The sequence below is a fragment of the Myotis nattereri genome (assembly GCF_964212035.1).
Source record: "Myotis nattereri genome assembly, chromosome: 1".
NCBI classification, from domain to species: Eukaryota; Metazoa; Chordata; class Mammalia; order Chiroptera; family Vespertilionidae; genus Myotis; species Myotis nattereri.
In genome coordinates, this window is record NC_138075.1 from 21,244,887 (window position 1) to 21,267,539 (window position 22,653).

At 42.2% G+C, this 22,653-nt stretch overlaps 1 protein-coding gene across 1 annotated transcript in view; it reads left to right on the plus strand.

The window, feature by feature from the left end:
* Positions 1-885: 885 nt before the first annotated feature.
* Positions 886-22,653, plus strand: part of SPTLC2 (serine palmitoyltransferase long chain base subunit 2) — a 96,402-nt gene continuing 74,634 nt past the window's right edge. Inside the window, exon 1 of the mRNA XM_081083877.1 lies at positions 886-1,108. Within this exon, the coding sequence (XP_080940003.1) occupies positions 980-1,108 (129 nt within the window). The 5' untranslated portion in view covers positions 886-979. The remainder of the gene's footprint in view (positions 1,109-22,653) is intronic.

The following is a 22,653-nucleotide window of genomic DNA, read 5'->3' on the forward strand; positions in this document are numbered from 1 at the left end:
AGGGGAAAGAGGCATTTGAATGATTACTTAAGAAACGTGTTACTTGGATGCATGCATATAAGCATAACCAGTGGACATAAGACATTGGGGGATAGGGGAGGCTAGGGGACTGTCTAGGGCGGGGGGATAAAATGGACACATATGTAATACCCTTTGTAATACTTTAAGCAATAAGTTAAAAAAAAAAAAGAGAAACGTGTTAATGCAGTGTAACGTATATGATTGTTTAACCACTACATTGTAACCTGAAACTAATACAAATTCATGTCGAATGAAAACTGTAATTGAAAAATAAGGTTTAAAAAATATGAAAAAAAATGTTGGCAGCTGGGGGAAAAAGATATGTGTTAATGTAAACTGAATAATGGTGAGATAATGTAAAAAATGCTACTCTAAGAACATCCATAGAGGAATTGTTAATTAAATAAAGGAGCCCTGTCTTGGCCTGGAATTAAACCCGCGAATTTACCCGGAGGCAAGAGAGAGGGGGCGCCAGCTGTCCAGAAGAACCAGGGAACCCGCTCCAGAGACGGGCTCGGCCCCCTTTTCTACCCTCACACTCCAATTGGCTAATTTTCCTAGGCCCCGCCTCCTCGTCAGGGTGGACCATTAAGCAGAAGCCAAGCCAATCGGGTGCCAGGTCCACGAGTCCCTCCTGAAGGCCCCTGGACAAGGCGACCAGATTTACTCTCGCCTGTGATTGGCCAGGCGGCAGCATGGGGTCCGCCTCTTCCTCCTCCAGATTGGTCAGCGGTCCGTAATCTCCTGACCCTCCTTCCAGCCCCCGCCCGGACTTCCCGCGGGCGGCCGGGCCTCCGCGGGAGTGGGCCCCGCCCCCTTGTGACAGCCGGGAATTGGCGGCAGCGTGCAGCCATTTCCGGTTTCGGGGAGGTGGGTGGGGTGCGGAGCGGGACTTGGAGCCGCCGCCGCTTCGGCCACCGCCTACAGAGTCTGCCTTGCGCCTGGTGCTGCCTGGACCATGCGGCCGGAGCCGGGAGGCTGCTGCTGCCGTCGCCCGGTGCGGGCGAACGGCTGCGTGGCGAACGGGGAGGTGCGGAACGGGTACGTGAGGAGCAGCGCCGCTGCCGCCGCTGCCGCAGCCGGCCAGGTACGGTGGGAGCGGGCGGCCGGGCCGGAGCTGTGGGCCGGGACCCCGCGAGCTGGCACCCGCGCGGAGCCGGCGGCCGGGCGGGGCGAGGTCGCGGTGACCGTCCGCCTGGCGCGCGTCCGGCGCGGCTCAGGTGTGTGCTGGCGGCCGTTCCTGGCGCTGGCCGGGCCTGTCCGGAGCTGGAGCCTCAAGGGCGGCACGGGGGCTCCCCCGTCTCTCCTCGCTCGAGGTCCTCCTCAACTGTGCCTGGAGGTGTGGGGTGTGCTTCAAGTCCGGGTACTTTCCTCTCGACGTTTGGGCCAGAAATGCGGGCCGCCGAGCAGCGGAGGCAGGGGGTGACTCCTCGGACCCTGGAGGAACCGCTTAGGGGCTCTTGATTCTCCCGAGGCGCCTTCCTCATGCCCTCGAGATGGAGGCTTCCTCTTGGAGCCCTGAAGCCCTCCTAGGAAGACCATCCTGGGGTTCTCGGGAGGCAAAGAAAGTTAAGAGGCGGTACCAGGCGGAAACGAAATTAGTCACTTCCTACCACATACCCTACCCCTTCGGCAGGCAAGACATGGGACCACCCACCTGCAAGTAAACGCGGTCCGGTGCCTCGAGAGCCTTAAGCTCATAGCCCGTGGTGAGACCTCATCCCCGATCCAGGTTGAGGTAGGTGGTCCCCTGGGTCCTTTGAACAACAGTTCTGTCACCCAAGGGGGTTGTTTAACCTGGCGGTGACTTGTGATGACTCCATACGAATTAACCGAGGCTGAATCACCAAGCAAATCCAGGCAGTTCTGAAATATTTTGAAAAGTTCTCAGTTCAAGACTAATTATTAACCTTCCAATTCTCTGGATTGGCATAGTCTGCTGAAATGTGCTTTTAAAGACAAACTGATTAAAAGGATTCAAGATCCGTGTTGCTGGAAGAGAGTGCTGTGATATTTGCAACTGTCTTTCATACTTAAAAGTCTTGTTCAGATATTTAGGAAAACTTTTCCACCCCCAAAGGTAATCTGTTCCCTGTATTTGGCTTGTGACTGTGGTTTAATTTGGCTTTAACATAAATATCTGGCAGGCTCCTCCCCCAGTCAGTAGATATTCTAGATAGGCCTGTTGCTGTTTGGTGTGAAACAGAAAATAAAACATTTCTCCAGGTCATGCTGAGAGAAGAAGACTATAAGAGTTGGGGAGAGGAAATACATACCAGAGACTTGACCTCCCTAGAATTTATAAGGCATAAGGCAGTATAGTACTAAATTCAAAAGATTTGTTGCCATTTTTTAAAATAATTAATTGTGTGAGAGAGGAAATGATAAGAGTGGGCTCATTATAAGCAGTGGGAGGAATTGTTTTCCTAGTCATGGCTAATAAGACAAAATTGTGGTGTAGAATATAACAGGGAAACCTCACAGGAGGAGTCAGAAAATACGTTGCAGGTGAATGAGTGGATTATTTATTATTTATTTATTTATCGATTAGTTTGTTGACCCACCTCTTTATGCATTCATTGGTTGATTCTTGTACGTGCCCTAACTGGGGCTTGAACCTACAACCTTGGGTGTATTGGAACGATGCTCTAACCAACTGAGCTACCCAGCCATGGCCCAGTGGGTTATTTAAAAGGGAAAAGGAAATCAAGAGAAAGGTATTCAGATTTTCGAGGTGTTTTGTGTTTAAGTGCTCTTTTCACTTAACATAGGAGCTATGTTCTGATTTAGTAGTAAATTAAATTTCTGCCTCCCATAATTCCTAACAGCTGAGCATTAGTAAGCATAATGTTTCTTCAGAATTCACGACCAATATGATGATGAAATAGCAAGTTGTTAAAATGAAACTTAAAAACCTGCCTGACTTTTCCTAATACATTTTAGGGGAAAATTCCTCTCAAAGCACTATGGTGGTATTTGGAAGAATGCGTTAATGGAATACGCTAAACAATGTTTAGGGCTGCTTCTAGGAAGTCTTTCAGAAGTCTTTTTCAACAAAGAATTTAAGTATATTGCTTTGTACACGGACATGAGAATATTGTGTGAGTTTTTTTATTTCCTTTTAAGCAAAAGAGAGATTTTTGGTAACTTCATGAGAACAAGAATATCTTAAAAACACATTTTAGCCCGGTCAGCATGGCTCAGGGGTTGAGCATCAACCTGTGAACCAGGAGGTCACGGTTTGATCCCGGTCCGGGCACGTGACCAGGTTGTGGGCTCAATCCCCCAGTGGGGGACTTGCAGGAGGCAGCCGATCAGTGATTCCCATCATTGATGTTTCTCTCTCTCTCTCCCTCTCTGAAATCAATAAAAAATATATTAAAAAATATATATATTAGTTAATCCCCACCTGAGGATATTTTTCCATTGATATATATATATATATATTTTTTAGAGAGAGTGGAAGGGAAGGGGGGGGAGAGAGAGAGAGAGAGAGACAGAGAGAGAGAGAGAGAGAGAGAGAGAGAGATTTATGTGAGAGAGGCACATCAATTGGTTGCCTCCCACAGGTGCCCCAACTAGGGCCTGGGACTAAGCCTGCAACGGAAGTACATGCCCTTGACTGGAATCGAACCTGGCACCCTTCAGTACACAGGCTGACACTCTATCCACTGAGCCAAACCAGGTAGGGCCTTAAAAATATTTAAGTTAGTTTTGTTTTTCTTAAAGTGATATGCTACTGCTCTAACTCCAATCAGCAGTTTCTGGGGGATATGTGTGCCATAAAAATACACATAAGGTGTTAAATGCTGGGGACGTCTGTAATACTTTCAGCAATAAAGATAAATTTTTAAAAAAAGATGTTAAGTGCACAGGTGTGCATCATGCTCTTACTGTAAATTTATAGTATAACATGTTTTTAAACCCAAGGTATAAGTTCATTTCCTCACATATTCCTACATTTGTCTTTTATGAGCAGAGAGAAGTTAGAAACTTCTAAGATTTCTTTACATTCTCCAGAGTCTATGTTTCTGTGTTTGAAGGGATGAATGTATAACTGAAACCCAAGGTGGGCTGCCTGCTGCCACAAAAACCAAACTCATTAGACAGATGCTGGTGAAAAAAGAGGTTTTAATTCAAGTGCCGATTGCCTGAGGAGATGGGAGACTCTTGTTGCAAAGCCCATCTCAACGTCTAAGTGCAGGCAGAGTTTTTATAAGGAGGGAGAGGCAACGCAGAACAAAGAAATCAAGGGAAGGGGGTTGAAAAATTCTCTGTGTGCAGTCCAGCACAGTCCATTCTAATAAGACCTTCAAAACTGCTCAAGTGATAGTCTAGTGTGGATCATCCTGGTACTTTGTCATCCTGGTTCTGCGTTTGAAGGTCAGCAAATCTGGAGCTGGGGTGACTGAAGGTCGGAGTTGGTAACTTCTGAAGTTAGTTCCTAGGATTCTTATACAAATGTACTGTTTATTTACAAGCTACATATTAGTCAGAATCAGCATTTACAGGAACAATATCAGAAAAATAGTGGGGTGGGTTACAAATGTACAGATGCTCAACTTAAAATGGGGTCACCAGTTGACGTCACCCAGGGTTTTTTTTTGGTGATAGCTGTGAGATAATAGGAAATACAGGGTGTGACAAAAATGTACATACACTTTGAATTATAAAGGCAGTGTTATTAAAATGAATTTCATTAACATGTGTATACATTTTCTTGGGACACCATATATATCCTCCTATATAGTAAAATGGAGTTAATGATTGATCATGCCTACGTACTGGCCAAATGGTGGAATGACCAGAACGACCAGTCGACCAGTCGCTGTGACGTGCACTGACCACCAGGGGGCAGATGCTTAATGCAGGAGCTGTCCCCTGGTGGTCAGTGTGCTACCACAGTGGGAGCACCGCTCAGCTGACTGGGATGAGTGGCTGCTCCTGCTGTGAACCCTGGGCCGATAGGCAGGGACCCGGGCTGCGATCATCGTCTCCTCACCCCAGGCTCCTCCTTGCTCCCTGCCACTTCTTCTGGATGCCCATAGGCCGTGCAGTGCTGCTGCCAGGCTTGCAGAGCTGATCCTGGAGGCTGGGAGGCGGATTCATGGCCACTGCAGGACTGAGGCCTATTCCACTGCTTCTCGGTGCTATTGTCCCTGGGTGCCGGGAGCCGGTCCATCCTTGCTGTTTCAAAGGACCTGGCATATATGGCATACTGTTCTTAATATGTTTGCTCACCTTCTTGGCACTATGTATTTTAACCAAGGTCACCTCTCTGAGAAAGGTTGAATCCCCAGGTAGGGATTTTCCCCTGAAGTTAGGGAGGGAATAAAACCTCTTAACTAAGTGCCAGGCGGGTAATTAATCATTTTAACTACGAACAATCATGCTTAAGCTACATAATCTTCACTCCCTGGAATGGAGATAAGAAACGCCCTAACCTTTGGAATAGAGATTGATAGGATTGGAATCAACTGGTATAAATACAGATGCAACAAGACAGAGAGAGAGACAGAAATTGGCACAGAACCTACACAGAATGTTCTCTAGAGACAGAAGAACTTCGCTGGAGAGAACATGGCAAAAGATCCTGGACTGAACCTGACTACAGAAATTGGCAAGAGAACCTGACTAGAACCTGGTGACTGAACCTGGCTGGAGAACCTGGACAGAACCTGGCTGGAGAACCTAGTGAGGGAACATGACTACAGAACCTGGCTGGAGAACCTGGAGACCCTGGCTGGAGAACCTAGCAAGAGACCATGGACACAGAACCTGGCTGGAGATCCTAAGCAGAACTTCGCTGGAGATCCAGACCAGAACTTGGCTGGAGATCCTGGCTAGAGATCCTGGCTAGGCCGCTGATGAACTGAATGCTGCCTCCATGTCATTCCTTCTTCGCCGACTCCATCCACACCTTTGGGGACCCCTGGACCTGCTGGGGTTGGACCCCCGCACCTGGGCCCGGCCCTGACCAGGTCTCTTGGAGAGGCAAGTGCTCCGGCTCCACGGAAGATGCCAGACCAGGGAGCAGCTGCTCAGAGGGTGGGTCTACAGCTCGCTCTCCCACAGCGGGCCCATCCCAGCAGGCTATGTTCCCCCACCAGTGCACAAATCCCATGCATCAGGCCTCTAGTGTATATACATATATAGATAGATAGATAGGTAGGTAGGTAGGTAGGTAGGTAGGTAGGTAGATAGATATAGATATATCTGTCTGTCTATCTATCTATCTATATCTATATATCTATATCTATCTCCGCTGTTTCTGGCACGGAATTCCTAAAACTTGTGTGATTTCCTAAGTGAGAAGTGTATTAAGAGCATGTTTTGTTCTAATATTTGATCTTTGACCCTGATTCCTAACCACAGAGTACCTAAATCTCTTGGAGTGTTCTGGGTGACCATGGCGTTCTTTGTTCTGTGAGGTGACTCTGGGTGGGCTCCTGGATAGGGGCTGGTCACCAGAAGGACCAAGCCATGACTAGAAGCTTGGAATGCTCAGCCCTACCTTCCATTTTCCAGAGAGGAAAGAGGGGCTGGAAATGGAGTTAATGATTGATCATGCCTACGTACGGAAGCCTCCTCCATAAAAGTTCCCAAAAGTACGGGGTTCAGAGAGCTTCCGGGTTGCTGAACACATGGAGGTGCTGGGAAAGGGGCGTACTCCTTCCCACACACCTTGCCTTCTCTTCAAACTAGATGTTCACCTGTATTTTTAATATCTTTTTATAATAAACTAGTAAACAGTAAATAAACAATTTTCCTGAGTTCTGTGAACTGCTCTAGCAAATTAATCAAACTGGAGGAGGGGATGGTGTGTACCTCCAATTTAGAGTTGATCTTAAGAAGCACAGAGGACGATCTAGATTTGCCATTGGCGTCTGAAGTTGGGGGATGAGAGAGAGTCTTATGGGACTGAGCACTTAACCAGTGGGATGTGATGATATCTCCAGGTGAATAGCATTAGACTTGAGTTAATTGTAAGACACTGAACTGTTGTCGAAGTGTTGCTTGCTGGTGTGGAAGCACACACGCTTATTGCTCCCATTCTGGTGTCAGAAGTGTTGTGATTGTGGTAACACATTAGTGGGAATAAATGAGAAACATCACAGGAGTGCTGGGTGTTAGGTTTTTTTCTTTACAGTAGCCATCCTCATGAGTGTAGACATTACTGTTTTGTTTTTTTAAATGTTTTTATTAGAGAGAGAGGAAGGGAGGGGGACAGAAGAAGAGAGAAACATCGACGTAAGAAACATTGACCCGCTGCCTCCTGCATGCCCCTCATCAGGGACTGAGCCCGAAACCGGTGACCTTTGGTGCACAGGATGACACTCAACTAACTGAGCCACATGGCCCAGGACAATATTACTGTATCACTGTTTTTTAGTGATAACAGTAGACAGAGTTTTCACAAGGAAGGGTAGCAGTAAAGCAGTAATTTTTCCTCCCTACCATTCAGAGCAATGAGAGGAGGGTCAGCCTTTATTGGAGGTAAGGAGTTCAATTAGCATTAGGGAAATTTTGAAAGAATTGGAAGCTTTGGCAAAATTAGAGCTGGAAGGACCTTTAGGGGGTTATGTAGTTCAGTCCCTTTATCTCTTTGTAGGACTTTATTAAAACTAATCTTAATAGATGATTCCATCCTATTTTTAAAGACCTCTGGAGGATTTGCAGGACATTTTCTCATCAGCATGTTACAGTATTCAGTGATCTTAATTTCCAAGAGTTGGATGTGTTTTTTTAAAGCTCCTTGTTAATGGCACTTTTTTTTTAGATCTTTAATTTCTTTATAGAACCTTGTTCGATGTTCCTTAATTAGTTGATAAGTATAGAAGGAAAAAAATCTGCTTTTGAGACAGTTTTGAACCTAACTTTATTTTCTTTAGTAGTAATTTTAATGAAATATTAGAAGGATGATAGCCTTTTAGCCACCAAAATAAATGAGATTCTAAAGGAGGAATTGGGGTACAAGTTATGTTCTTATTTAAATAATAAGCCAGGAGAAATAGGAAGAACAAAATGCTGGTCCTGCTACTTATATGGTTCTTAGAAGGCTACAAATGAATAACTAATGAAGGGTGGCTTACTAAATAGCTACTAGCTTTTGTTTCCACTTAATAGAAACTGTAACTCTGAAAATAAGTTATGAGACAAGAACAGGAGGAGTAGCTAGAATGTCCAGTATACCTGTTCAGGTTTCCCAGGGCCTGATGAGACACTGGAAGACCTAAGGCTTTGCAAAAATGTTGTAACTGTTTACTACTTGTGGGACTGAATTATTCTTTCAAATGTTTTTGTTCCGACAGGAAGAGCATTTCTATCTGGATCTGAAAGATTCCAGAGTCATTTGAAGTACTCAGGAATTCTCTAATAAAAATTCTTGAGAGCCCTGACCGGTTTGGCTCAGTGGATAGAGCAACGGCCTGGGTACTGAAGGGTCTCAGGTTTGATTCCGGTCAAGGGCATGTACCTTGGTTGTGGACATATCCCCAGTGTGGGGTGTGCAGGAGGCAGCTGATCGATGTTTCTCTCTCATCGATGTTTCTGGCTCTCTATCCCTCTCCCTTCCTCTCTGTAGAAAATCAATAAAATATATTTTAAAGAAAATTCTTGATAAATGAGACCAGTAGTACGTTAGAACTTGAATATTCAGGAAAGACAGACTTGCCCGCTTTTTAAGGTTGGCCTAGGTGCCCTAGGAACTTCCTAGTGTTCTGAGCAAGATAGTTAATTGGTTGAGATTCAGTTAGATTCATTTTTTGAAAGAAAGAAGCAGTGTTCATTGGCAGAATAGGCAATTGAAAGGGATGGGTAGAGGCTGTGTTTGCATTCTGAGTGGGTGTGCCTTCTTTGATTAAATACATGGTTTGTGGCCTCAAAAGTCAGTTGGCTTCTGAATAGCTTCTAAGAAGGCTTTAATAATGTAGTTTGTATTTTGTGACTGATTAAGCAAATAAGCCTTTTGCTCTTGACTCATTTAATTTCAGAAAATTTAGCTTATTTTTGTTGTTTTTAAGATTACCTTCAAGACCCATTATGAATGTTAAAGTGGGTATTTTTTTCTTGTATTTTAAAATAATTTTTGCTTCTGACTAGAAATAATGCACGTGTACCATAGAGCCCTAAATATTGGGATACCCCTGTGTTGGGGGTTCATTTTTAAATACGGTTTGTTGTAAATCAGTATGCTTTCTGAAATAAGCATGCAGTTCAGTAGAAAATGGGCAAAAGATAGGAATTGGCAATTCGCAGGCAAAAAAATTGAAAAATAAATATATGAATATGTTCATTCTCACTAGTTCTTGAGTTACTGTAAGTTAAAACAGTGAGATAATGTTTTCATCTTTTCCAATTTGAAAGCTATTAAAATATGACAGTATTAAATGTTGACAAAATTTTAGCAATTGGAACGTGTATGTGGGTGCTCTTACTATAAAATGGTACAATTGCTTTGGAGAACAGTTTCTAGAAAAGTTGAGATATGCATATTTATAATGATTGTTCTACTAAATCTCTATGTAGATATATATGATAGCAGAGGTTTTCAAATCTTTTTATTTCAACCCACACCAAGAAATAACATTTTTATATCACAACCCAGTGCACCCATAATGTATGTATATTTTATGTGCTTTACATATTTTATGTCCACATACATATATAACTGAAAGAAAGGTTTCACAAATCAGTGTTTACCCATGCAACACTGATCATCTGATCGTCTTTATTCTGTACTACTCAATGAAAGTTTTGAACTGAAAGTTTAAAATACGCTGATCACAAACCAGTAAATTGACATCATGAACCACTGATTGGCTGTAACCCACAGTTTGAACACTGCTAGGGCTGCCATAACAAAGTACCACAGAATAGGTGTCTTAAACAAAAAAATGTGCTTTCTCATAGTTGTGGGGACTGTCTGAGAGAGGGTTTGGTCAAGGTTGGTTTCTTCTAATACCTCTCTCTTTGACTTGTAGTTGAGCCTCTTCTCCCTGGATCCTTACATGGTCTTCCCTCTGTTCCCAAATTGCTTCTTATAAGGACACTAGTCATTGGATTAGGACCTACCCTAATGACCTAATTTTAATGTGATTGTCTCTTTTAAAAACCTTATCTCCAAATATAGTCACATTTTGATGTATTGGGGTTAGAACTTAAGCATATGGGGGGTCAGTCAGTTCAGCCCATATATTAATGTTTTCCCAACAGATTCTGCTCATGGCCACAGCAGACATATTTCAGAAAATATTTTAAAAATCAACAAGCCCAACTGGTGTGGCTCAGTGATTGAGCATTGACCTATGAACCAGGAGGTCAGGGCACATGCCGGGTTGTGGGCTCGATCTCCAGTGTGGGGCGTGCAGGAGGCAGCCTATCAATGATTCTCATCATTGATGTTTCTCTCCCTCTCCCTTCCTCTCTGAAATCAATAAAAATATTTTTTAAATACATTTTTTAATTGACTTCAGAGAGGTAGGGAGAGGGAGATAGAAACATCAATGATGAGAGAGAATCATCACCCCACACTGGGTATCAAGCCCGCACCCAAGCATGTGCCCTTGACCAGAATCGAGTCTGGGACCCTTCAGTCCTCAGGCTGACACGCTATCCACTGAGCCAAACTGGCTAGGGCAATAAAAATTTTTTTTAAGTCGTTTTATTTAAAAATATTTTTTTAAAAATCAGCAAAGACACTGTATGGCATAGTCATACAATGTAATACTAGATAGCAGTGAAAAGTTGAATCGTGTCTATATTATGAACTTCGGTAAATCTTAGGTACATACTGTTAAAAGTTGCAGAGAGATACATATAGAATAATGTGATTTTAAGGATTAAAAACATGCAGGACAATTATTCATGGCTATGTATTTATATAGTAAAGGTATTTTTAAAATTCATGGGAATGATAAACACCAAATTAAGGGTAGCATTTATACTTATAGCGAAGTGAAATAACACTTCCCCAGGGCAAATTTCTTAAAAGGACAAATTTCATGTGGCTCTCCCATACCTCCCTGACTTCATATCCTTCCAGGTCACTCCGCTCCAGCCAAGCTGGCCTTTCTGCTCTTCCCTGAACACATCAAGCATGCTTGCCTCAAGGCTTTTGTCCTTTTTATTTTGGCCTGAAAAATATTTTTTCCTTAGTTTGTTTCTCCAATCCATATAGGCCCCTTACATCCTTCAGACAGCTTATTCCTGTCTAAAATGCTCTTTTATTACTGTATTCTTCTAGTTATAGCATTTATAATTGCCTGATATTAAATTATGTATCTTTTTGCTTATTTATTGTCTGCCTCTCTCACCAGAATGTATGCATTTTAGTGCTCAGATAATGCCTAGCTTATAATAGGGGCTCAATGAGTATTAATGGAGTAAATGAATGAGTAAAAGAATGAATGGTAACTTCAATGTTTTATTTAATGGAAAAATAAGATCTAAAGCATATAAGCTAGTTATTAAATTTTGATAAATCTAGGTGTTGAGTATGTTTTTATCTATTTTAAAAAATTAATTATAGTATGGTATTTCATATGTGCTTGCTTGTTGATGAAAACCAGTTTCCCAAAATAATATTATAAACATACTAGAGGCCCGATGCATGAGGCTGTCTTGTCTCTCTCAGCCCCGGCTTCGTCTGGAAGGTCATTCGGCTGTCTGGTCTAATTAGCATATTATGCTTTTATTATTATACTAGTAGATAGGAGAAATAGGTTGTGCCAGTAAAGAAACTCATAGCATAACTTTTAGTGTTCTAGGTTTACAGGTGGTTAAAAATAATAGGGGCTTACTGAAAATTCTTACTAGGAAGGGTGACCGTTCATGAGGAGGAGTGGGAAGTGGTCAGTGACATTCCTAATAGTCTGGAGATGGCACGGACACACTCCAGTATATATAATCACCTTTCCGTTAGCTCTTCTAAGGAGCAGCATGGCCAGTAGTCACTTCTGCAGCACCCCTTCCAATAGTCTTACAAGGGGTGTAAGCTGTGAGATGCTGGTCGGTGTTTCAAAGGAAAGGAAACCTGTTAGCTTTGACTTTCTGCCTTGCCACCCTTTCTCACCTTGACTTGGAATGCCAAGAAACTGGGCTGAGAAACCTGGCCTGTGATCACTGATGAGACTGTAATAGAACTACCTGAGGAGACTCCTGCTGTATGTGCTAAAGGTAATTAATATCTTTACCTCCTACATAAGCATGGCTTGTGTATAGGCAAAGGAAGCAGTATATCTAGATTAGTTCTGGTTTCCTAAAAACAGACTTTTTTTTTAACAGAGGAAACTCATATACCATCATTTGTCTCCATTCTAGGATAGCTAGTAATATGAATAGCAAAAACTGCTAATTATCTGAATAGAAAAATTAAGCATGAAGGGTGAGTTTAAAATGAAATTCTAATATTAAGCCACTGATGATTTTAAAACAATCAGATTAAGTTGTAATATCTCTGATATAATCAAGGGAAATTTTGATTAATAGAAAATCTCAGGAATGAGATTAAGAAATGCCAATAAATGGAAAAGGTAAAGACTTGGATTCTAGTCCCAACTTTGAATTTAACTTTCTTGTGACTAGACAAATTGTTTAATCTCCTTTCCTTGATATTGCCATTTCATGTGGAGAGGAAAAGTGAGCCAGCTTGAGAATCACTTATAAAAAAAGGCTTCTCAAGTTGTGTACATTTTTCATTTAAATATAAATCCCTTTAGTAAGTATTCTTTAAAATAGTTTTTGTTATTCTCTTATCTCAAAAGTCATGTAGCATATTTGAAAGTAGCTAAAAAAATGGATCTTGAAAGTTCTCATCATAAGAAAAAAATATGTAACTATGTATGCATGATGTTATCTGGACTTTTGTGGTGATCATTTTGCAGTACAGTATGCGAATATATCAAATCATGAGTTATATACCTGAAACTAATATGTTGTTATATGTCAATTATACCTCAATAAAAAATACCCCACAAAAATGTTGATTTTTGCATCGTTTTGCTCTCTTAAAAAAACTGCAGACTTCTTGAAGACAAGGATTATCTTTTACTTGTATCAACTACAGAGCACAGTTCTTGACATATATAGAGAAATGAAATATTTTTGAATGAGTGAAAAAGAAAGATAATTATGATTTTGAGCTCCTTGATAGAATGAGACTCTGGGTTCCTAGGAGAGACTTTGATGTATGAAAATTATTTTTGCAGCTTGGGAAATGTTAAAAAATTAAATGGGAGGAATCTCTACTTCTTGGCATGTGAAATTAAAGGGAGGAAGGGAAGATCAAGTTGAGAGAGATTTCCCAAGGCTAGCAGTGCTGCAGTAGTGAGAGGTGAATGTGTAGACTACTGTACACTGTGCCTTCTCTCTTTTTCAGTCATATTCATATTCCCTCCCTGCCTGCTCGGAAAGCAGAAGCTTTTGATTGCTGGACAGTATGAATAAAAGACCTGCAGAGACTAAAGTCAGTGTTTTGTTCTGTTTTTTCAGCTTTTGCCCTCTGAGGTAGATACGGTAAGGGGCTAAGCCAGCCGTGGGCAAACTACGGCCCGCGAGCCGCATCCGGCCCGTTTGAAATGAATAAAACTAAAAAAAAAATAGACCGTACCCTTTTATGTAATGATGTTTACTTTGAATTTATATTAGTTCACACAAACACTCCATCCATGCTTTTGTTCCGGCCCTCCAGTCCAGTTTAAGAACCCATTGTGGCCCTCGAGTCAAAAAGTTTGCCCACCCTTGGTAAGCACTGCTATCTAACCAGAGGTAGAACAGGGTGCGGCTGGGCTGAAGTTTTGGGTAGATTAATCTACTCTAGTGAGCACAGTGCCTCAAGGGTGGGATCCATTGTGTGTTTGTTGGGAGCCCTCCCTGTAGTATGTATGACTTTATCGCCTAAGCATTGTGAGATTGTGGTGAGTTTCAAGTCACCTTTCTAGTGCAGACCTCAAGCTTCTCTAGAACTGTGTAAATGTCTTGTGCAGAAAATTGGCCATGTGTTTGGTGTTAATCTAGAATTCAGTCATACCAACTTGTACAGCTACCATAAGCTCCGCTGGTTTTTATTCCTCTTGGTAGAGTCTTTCTGCCTATGGCAAGCCCAGTTATGATCAGTTTATGCTCAAACCCTGCAAATACCACTAGGAAAGAAAATGGCTAGCAATTTCAGCTTACCAAGAAAAGGCTCTTTCGTCTTTGGAATTTTAATTCATCGTGTGCTCTTTACTTTGCATTGAAGACAACTCTACAGTGTTATTAAAATTTTTTCTTTTTCTGCCTTGCTGGTGTTGCTCAGTGGTTGACTGTCAACCCATGAACTAAGAGGTCACGAGTTTGATTCCTGGGCAGGGCACAGGCCCTGATTCTGGCTCAATCCCTCGTAGGGAGTGTGTAGGAGGCAGCTGATCGATGTTTCTCTCTCATCGATGTTTCCATCTCTCTATCCCTTTCCCTTCCTCTCTCAAACCAATAAAAACCTATTTAAAAAAATGTTTCTTGTTTTGAGTAATCTGTAGTTTTATCTAGTTCTGTGTAAGTGATGGCTTGCCTCTAACTTTTAACTCCAACCTGGAAGCGGATGTCTCAATATTGGTTTTTGATTTTTTCGGTTTTGTTTATATAAGTGGCATAAAAATAAAGTTATCAAAACAAACTGATATTTACAGAGAACAAACTGATGGTTGCCAGATGGAAGGGGTAGTGGGATGAGGGAAAAAGGTGAAAGGGATTAAGTATAAATTGCCAGTTGTAAAGAAAAGTAGGGCATAGGGAATATAGTCACCTAGTGACCCGGTGCACGAGATTTGTGCACATTAAAAGGGAATTAACTAGAGGAAATATTTTAATATTGCTATTTGCCCTTTCTCTATAATAGAAGTGTCAGAGATGAAACAAAATTAGTAAGATGTATGTGAAAATCTTCCTCCTGTCAGAGTCTGGGCCGCGCCACGAGAACGAGAGTCAAGTCCCCGTCCACCCATGTGCGCCTTGAAATCACACCAGACCCAGACCCGGCCGGCCCCACCTCCATTGGGCTAGATCCAGACCTGGCTGGCCCCACCCCTGTCAAGCCCCGCCGAGTGGGGGGCACGGCCTCAGGTCAGGTTGCCTGGCTCGGTGCCGGGACGGGGGCATGGCCTGAGGTCCCCTGGGCCAGGGGTTGCACTTTGAGGTCCCCTGGTCTAGGCCAGGGGGCGCAGCCTCAGGTCCCACATCAAGCCCCGCCAGGCGGGGGGTGCAGCCTCAGGTCCCCCGGCCCAGGGTGAGGTGCGTGGCCTGAGGTCCCCTGGCCAGGGGAGGGGGCACTCCTTGAGGTCCCCTGTCAAGCCCTGCCATTCAGGAGGCGGAGCCTGAGGTCCCCCAGCCTGGTGCCAGGGTGGGGGGGGGGTGCAGCCTGAGGTCCCCTGTCAAGCCCCACCAGTCGGGGGATGTGGCCTCAGGTCCCTGCTGACTGTTCGTTAAAGGCTCGTTATGGGAAGTCAGCCTCCGCTATGGGCGCAGCCATCTTGTGTTACGGAATCCCTGCCTCTGCTGTGGGTGCAGCCATCTTGACCATTATGGCATGATGGTCAATTTGCATATTTCCTCTTTATTAAATAGGCTAATATTGTGAGATATATATATATATATATATATATATATGATTTCAGAAGGTTACTAGATTTATCAGGTGATCACTTCATAAGGTATATAAATATCTAATTGCAATATTATATACCTGAACCTAATATAATATTGTATATCAATTGTAATTGAAAAATAAATTTATTTTATTTCTTTTAATATATATTTTATTGATTTTTCACAGAGAGGAAGGGAGAGGGATAGAGAGTTAGAAACATCGATGAGAGAGGAACATCGATCAGCTGCCTCCTGCACACTCCCTACTGGGGATGTGCCTGCAACCAAGGTACATGCCCTTGACCGGAATTGAACCTAGGACCCTTCAGTCTGCAGGCTGACGTTCTATCCACTGAGCCAAACCGGTTAGGACAAAGCATCTTCCTTTTGGAAGAAAATTAAGTTCATCAAGATATAAGTTATTATTATTATTATTATTTGTAAAGTCTGGATGTAGATAAGTAGTCCTAGGTAGGTAGGTTATGAGGTATGTTCTGTTATTCTGCAGTATTTTAGCATTTTGTCTTCATTAGCATCTGATTCTTCAGCCACATCTATATTCCAGGCCATAGGCAGAGGGAAGGAAAAGTGGAGGGAAAGCAATTTCTTTCTTAGAGGATGTAATCCAGCACTGGTATCCATCACCATGTTCACTTCCTGTTGGCCAGAACTTCATACCATGGCTACTTCTAGCTACAAGAGAGACTGGGAATTAAGCTTGTAGTTGGGTGGCCATGTACCCAGCTGAAACAGATTTGGTTACTAGAGGGAAGATAGGTCTATACAGGGGGCAGTTAATGGTCTCTGCCACAGTATGGGATGAGAAGTTCTAACTAGAGTTATTTTTTCAAATAGTCAGTTTTCCTAAAGTCTTGTATTAAGTAATTGAATACTTCCCTTTTTGTTTGTAATTTTTGTTCTTGCCATGAAAGAGTTAGGTGGGCAGTGTCTGTGGTGATGGGGCAAGCTCAGTCATCCTACTGCCACATTCAGCAGGAATGTTTATTTGCTTTAAACAGAGATGCTTATGTGGTTTTTGTATTCATATCAGAAATTTACACTGTTTCCCAATAATTACTTCCTCATTGTTATATAATTACATAGTTACTCTGTGTACTTTCATGGGATTCTTTATATATATATATATATATATATATATATATATATATATATATATATATTTTTCTCACTGATTTCAGAGAGGAAGGGAGAAAGAGGCTAGAAACATCAATGATGAGAGAGAATCATTGATAGGCTGCCTCCTGCACGCACCCTGCCCCCCACCTCTCCTCACCTCCATGGGGATTGAGCCTGCAACTTGGTCGTGTGCCCCTGACCAGAATCAAACCCAGGACCTTTCAGTCCTCAGGCCAATGCTCCATCCACTGAGCCAAACCAGCTAGGGCCTTTCATAGGATTCTTGAAACCTCTGCTCAGGATCATTCAGGCCAAGTCAGTTTACAGTGTAATCAAAACATCTCTTTTTCTTTTCTGAAACTAAGAGACAGAATGCAACACATGATCCAGGACTTAATTTTTTCCTATTTTATTTTCCTATTTTATTTTCCTATTTCCTAGCTTTTTATTTTAAAAATATCATTTATTGATTTTTGAGAGGAGGAGAGAGGGAAGGAGGGGGAGAAACAGAGAGAGAGAATGAGAGAGACTAAAACTTGTTCCACCCATCCATTCACTGGTTGACTCCTGTATGTGGCTCGACCTGGTGTATGGGGATGACACTGCAATCCACTGAGCTACCCAGCCAGGGTGATCCAGGACTTTCTTTTCTTGTAAAGGACATCATTAGGACAATTGACAAAATTTGAATTAAGAATGTGGACTAGTTATTAATATTCTATCAATTTTCTTTTTTTTTCCTGTAAATTCCATTTATTTGGCAAATCTATCAATTTTCTGATGTTGATAATTGTTCTGTAGTTATGTAAGAGAATGTGTTGAAGACATACACACTGAAGTATTAAAAGGTACTGGTATATGCCCTAACCGGTTTGGCTCAGTGGATAGAGCGTCGGCCTGTGGACTGAAGGGTCCCAGGTTCGATTCCGGTCAAGGGCATGTACCTGTTGCAGGCACATCCCCAATAGGGGGTGTGCAGGAGGCAGCTGATCGATGTTTCTCTTTCTCTCATCGATGTTTCTAACTCTCTATCCCTCTCCCTTCCTCTCTGTAAAAAAATCAATAAAATTTATATATTTTTTAAAAAGGTACTAGTATATTTACACAAGGGAATACCATGTGGCTGTAAAAAAGAAGGATCTCTTACCCTGCTGGGAGCCAGTCCATCCTTGCTGTTTCAAAGGACCTGGCATATATGGCATACTGTTCTTAATATGTTTGCTCACCTTCTTGGCACTATGTGTTTTAACCAAGGTCTCTGAGAAAGGTTGTTTCCCCGGGTAGGGATTTTCCCCTGAAGTTAGGGAGGGAATAAAACCTCTTAACTAAGTGCCAGGCGGGTAATTAATCACTTTAACTACGGACAATCATGCTTAAGCTACATAATCTTTACTCCCTGGAATGGAGATAAGAAACGCCCTAACCTTTGGAATAGAGATTGATAGGATTGGAATCAACTGGTATAAATACAGATGTAACAAGACAACAGCACACAGAACCTACACACAGAACTAAGAGACAGAACCTAGGCACAGAACCTACACAGAACGTTCTCTAGAGACAGAAGAACTTCGCTGGAGAGAACATGGCAAAAGATCCTGGACAGAAACTGGCCTCAGAACCTAGAGACAGAACCTAGCGAGAGAACATGGCAAAAGATCCTGGACTGAACCTGACTACAGAAATTGGCAAGAGAACCTGACTAGAACCTGGTGACTGAACCTGGCTGGAGAACCTGGACAGAACCTGGCTGGAGAACCTAGCGAGGGAACTTGGCTACAGAACCTGGCTGGAGAACCTGGAGAACCTGGCTGGAGAACCTAGCAAGACAACATGGACACAGAACCTGGCTGGAGATCCTAAGCAGAACCTCTCTGGAGATCCAGACCAGAACTTGGCTGGAGATCCTGGCTGGAGATCCTGGCTAGGCTGCTGATCAACTGAACGCTGTCTCCGTGTCATTCCTTCTTCGCCGACTCCATCCACACCTTTGGGGACCCCTGGACCTGCTGGGGTTGGACCCCGGCATTACCCTTTGAGACAGCATGGAGGGATCTGGAGAGTATTATGCTAAGTGAAATAAGCCAGTCAGAGAAAGACGTAATCTCACTTATATGTGGAATTTAATGAACAAAATAAACTGAAAAACAAAATATATCCGGAAACATTGAAGCATGCAACAGACTGACATATTTCAGAGGGGGCGGGTGGGAAGAGTTTAACCAAAGAATTTATATGCATATATGCATAACCCATGGAGATAGACAATAATACGGCGAATGCCTGGGGAGTGGGGTGGGAGTGGGATGGAGGGGGTCAAGGGGGGGGGGGAGAAAAGGGGCACATCTATAATACTTTCAACAATAAAGATAAATTTTAAAAAATAAGCCATTGCTGGTGTTGTTCAGTGGTTAGAGTGTTGGCCTGCACACCAGAAGGTCTTGGGTTCAATTCCCTGGTTAGGGCGACTGCAGGAGACAGCCAGTCAATGTGTCTCTCTTGCGTCAGTGTTTCCCTGTCTGTCTCTCTCTCCCTCCCTCCCTTCCACTCTCGCTGAAAAAAACAATGTAAAAGATATCCTCAGGTAAGGATTAACCGAAAATAAAAAATAAATAAAATAAATAAATGGTAAAGGTACATACCCTGGCTGGTGTTGTTCAATGGTTGTTCAGTGGTTATCCGCCTGCTCACCGGAGGGTCTTGGGTTCAATTCCCTGTCAAGGGCATCTGCCTGGCTTGCAGGTTTGATCCTCTCCCCATGTTGGGCTGGGGTGGGTGCGGGAGGCAACCAATCCATGTGCCTCTTCCACACTGATGTTTCTATCTTATCTCTCCCCCTCCCCCCGCCCTTCCATTCTCTTTCGAAAAAACAATGGAAAAAATATCCTCACTCCCTGGGTGAGGATTAAAAATAATAATAATAAAATAGTAAAAAGTAAAGGTACATTATAACTGCAACTGACTCGCAAATGGTTCGTGAAGAAAATTCTCCATCATTCTCTTTACACATGTGCTCATGCACAAACATGGTTATTTTTTCCTAAACCAATTGGGAGTATGTTGTATGCATTTGTTTGTTTTTTATTAAATCTTTATTGTTCAGATTATTACATTTGTTCCTCTTTTTTTTTCCCCCATAACTCCCCTCCTCCCAGTTCCCACCCCACCCTCCGCCCTCACTCCCCGCCCTCACTCCCCACCCACTATCCTCATCCATAGGTGCATGATTTTTGTCCAATCTCTTCCCGCATCTCCCACACCCCTTTCCCCCCCAAGAATAGTCAGTCCATTCCCTTTCTATGTCCCTGATTCTATTATAATCACCAGTTCATTCTGTTCATCAGATTATTTATTCACTTGATTCTTAGATTCACTTGTTGATAGATGCATGTTTGTTGTTCATAATTTGTATCTTTACCTTTTTCTTCTTCTTCCTCTTCTTAAAGGATACCTTTCAGCATTTCATATAATACTGGTTTGGTGGTGATGAACTCCTTTAGCTTTTTCTTATCTGTGAAGCTCTTTATCTGACCTTCAATTCTGAATGATAGCTTTGCTGGATAAAGTAATCTTGGTTGTAGGTTCTTGCTATTCATCACTTTGAATATTTCTTGCCACTCCCTTCAGGCCTGCAAAGTTTCTGTTGAGAAATCAGCTGACAGTCGTATGGGTATTCCCTTGTAGGTAACTGAGTTTCTTTCTCTTGCTTCTTTTAAGATTCTCTCTTTGTCTTTTGCTCTTGGCATTTTAATTATGATGTGTCTTGGTGTGGTCCTCTTTGGATTCCTTTTATTTTGGGTTCTCTGCTCTTCCTGGACTTGTAAGTCTATTTCTTTCACCAGGTGGGGGAAGTTTTCTGTCATGATTTCTTCAAATAGGTTTTCAGTACCTTGTTCTCTCTCATCTTCTGGCACCCCTATAATTCTGATGTTGGTACGCTTGAAGTTGTCCCAGAGGCTCCTTATACTATCTTCGTATTTTTGGATTCTTTTTTCATTTTGCTTTTCCGGTTGGGTGTTTTTTGCTTCTTCGCATTTCAAATCTTTGACTTGATTCTTGCGCTCCTCTGGTCTGCTGTTGGGAGTCTGTATAATATACTTTATTTCAGTCCGTGTATGCTTAATTTCTAGTTGGTTCTTATAGGCATGTGACCAAAATGGAAGCTAGCAATCTACCAGATACAGAGTTCAAAACACTGGTTATAGGGATGCTCAATGAACTTAGGGGAAGAGTAGATGAACTCAGAGAGAACTTACAGAGAGAAACCATAAACAACAACAATCAGAAATGAAAGATATAATAACTGAAATGAAGATGACTTAGATGGACTCAGCAGCAGATTCAGTGACGCAGAAGAGTGACCTGTGTTTTTGACTGAGGCCACATTCCAAAAGTTCTTTCAGAGTTGAATCTCAATTCCTTCAAATGCATTTCATTTTAAAAGGGGCTGCGATAGAATCACATAGTATTTAAAAGCAAACTAATGGTTTAACTTCCTCCTTCCTAGACAGTGCAACCATCTGTTTACATTTACTTGGTCCTGCTGGTTTGGGTGTATCTCAAATCCAGGTGGATATCTTTTAAAGAGATAACAACAGCATTCCTGACATATAAATCTGCCACACATATTTTAGACTTAGGCGCTCTGAAAATTGCCTCACATTTTACTTTTTTGTTCAGTTGAGAGAAAATAGTTGAAACAATTTTAGAGTTCAGAAGAGTTGGGTACTGGTATGACAATATTTTTATTTTTATTTTTATTTTTATTTTTTTAAATATATTTTATTGATTTTTTACAGAGAGAAAGGGAGAGAGATAGAGAGTTAGAAACATCGATGAGAGAGAAACATTGATCAGCCGCCTCCTGCACATCCCCCACTGGGGATGTGCCCGCAACCCAGGTACATGCCCTTGACCAGAATCGAACCTGGGACCTTTCAGTCCGCAGGCCGACGCTCTATCCACTGAGCCAAACCGGTTTTGGCGGCAATATTTTTAAATGTAGTTTTTTAAAGAGATGATCAGAATGTTATTTTTCTTGTGTTTTGATTGCTTTTGATTTTGTTTTGTTTAGCTTATTAGCTTATGTGTTATATTGTTAATTTTTAAATAATTTTCTATCTTCAGATAATGGCTCATTGCTAGCTATTCTCTTCTAAACATATTACAACCTTACTTCTGCATAAAAAGTTTAAGTATTAAATATTGATACAATCTCTTGGAGGAGAGATTGATGAAGACTTAAACCAGTTTTACGAATAGTTTTCCTAAGTTTTTTGGGCAGTCAAATTGAATCAGAACCAATAGATCCCATGTATTATGCCTATCTGAATGTCTTTTCTTTGTCAAATACAGCTATTTTTTCCAAAACTGTTCTAACTTGCAGCATTCAAGTAACTTTCTCAAACTAACAATATCAGGATACAATATTCTAAACCATATTTAGCCCAGGGGTATGCTTATATTAATTTCTGTAGTTTTGTAAATTTTTATTTATTTGTTCTTATTAGTTTACATCGGATATCTGATCAGGTTGCCTGAGAGGGCAAAAATCTTTTCTTCCTTTGGGACTTTTTATAACTAGCTCAGAGCTCACTTGAAAAATATGCTCCTGCCTGGTGGTGTGCTTCAGTGATTGATCTTCGACCTATGAACCAGGAGGTCAGGGCTCGATTCTTGGTCAGGGCACATACCCAGGTTGTGAGCTTGATCCCCAGTGTGGGGTGTGCAGGAGGCAGCTGATCAATGAATCTCTCTCATCATTGATATCTCTCTCTCTCTCTCTCTCTCTCTCTCTCTCTCTCTCTCTCTTTCTCTCTCTCCCTCTCCCCCTCCCCCTCCCACTCCCCTTCCTCCCTCTCTGAAATTAAAAAA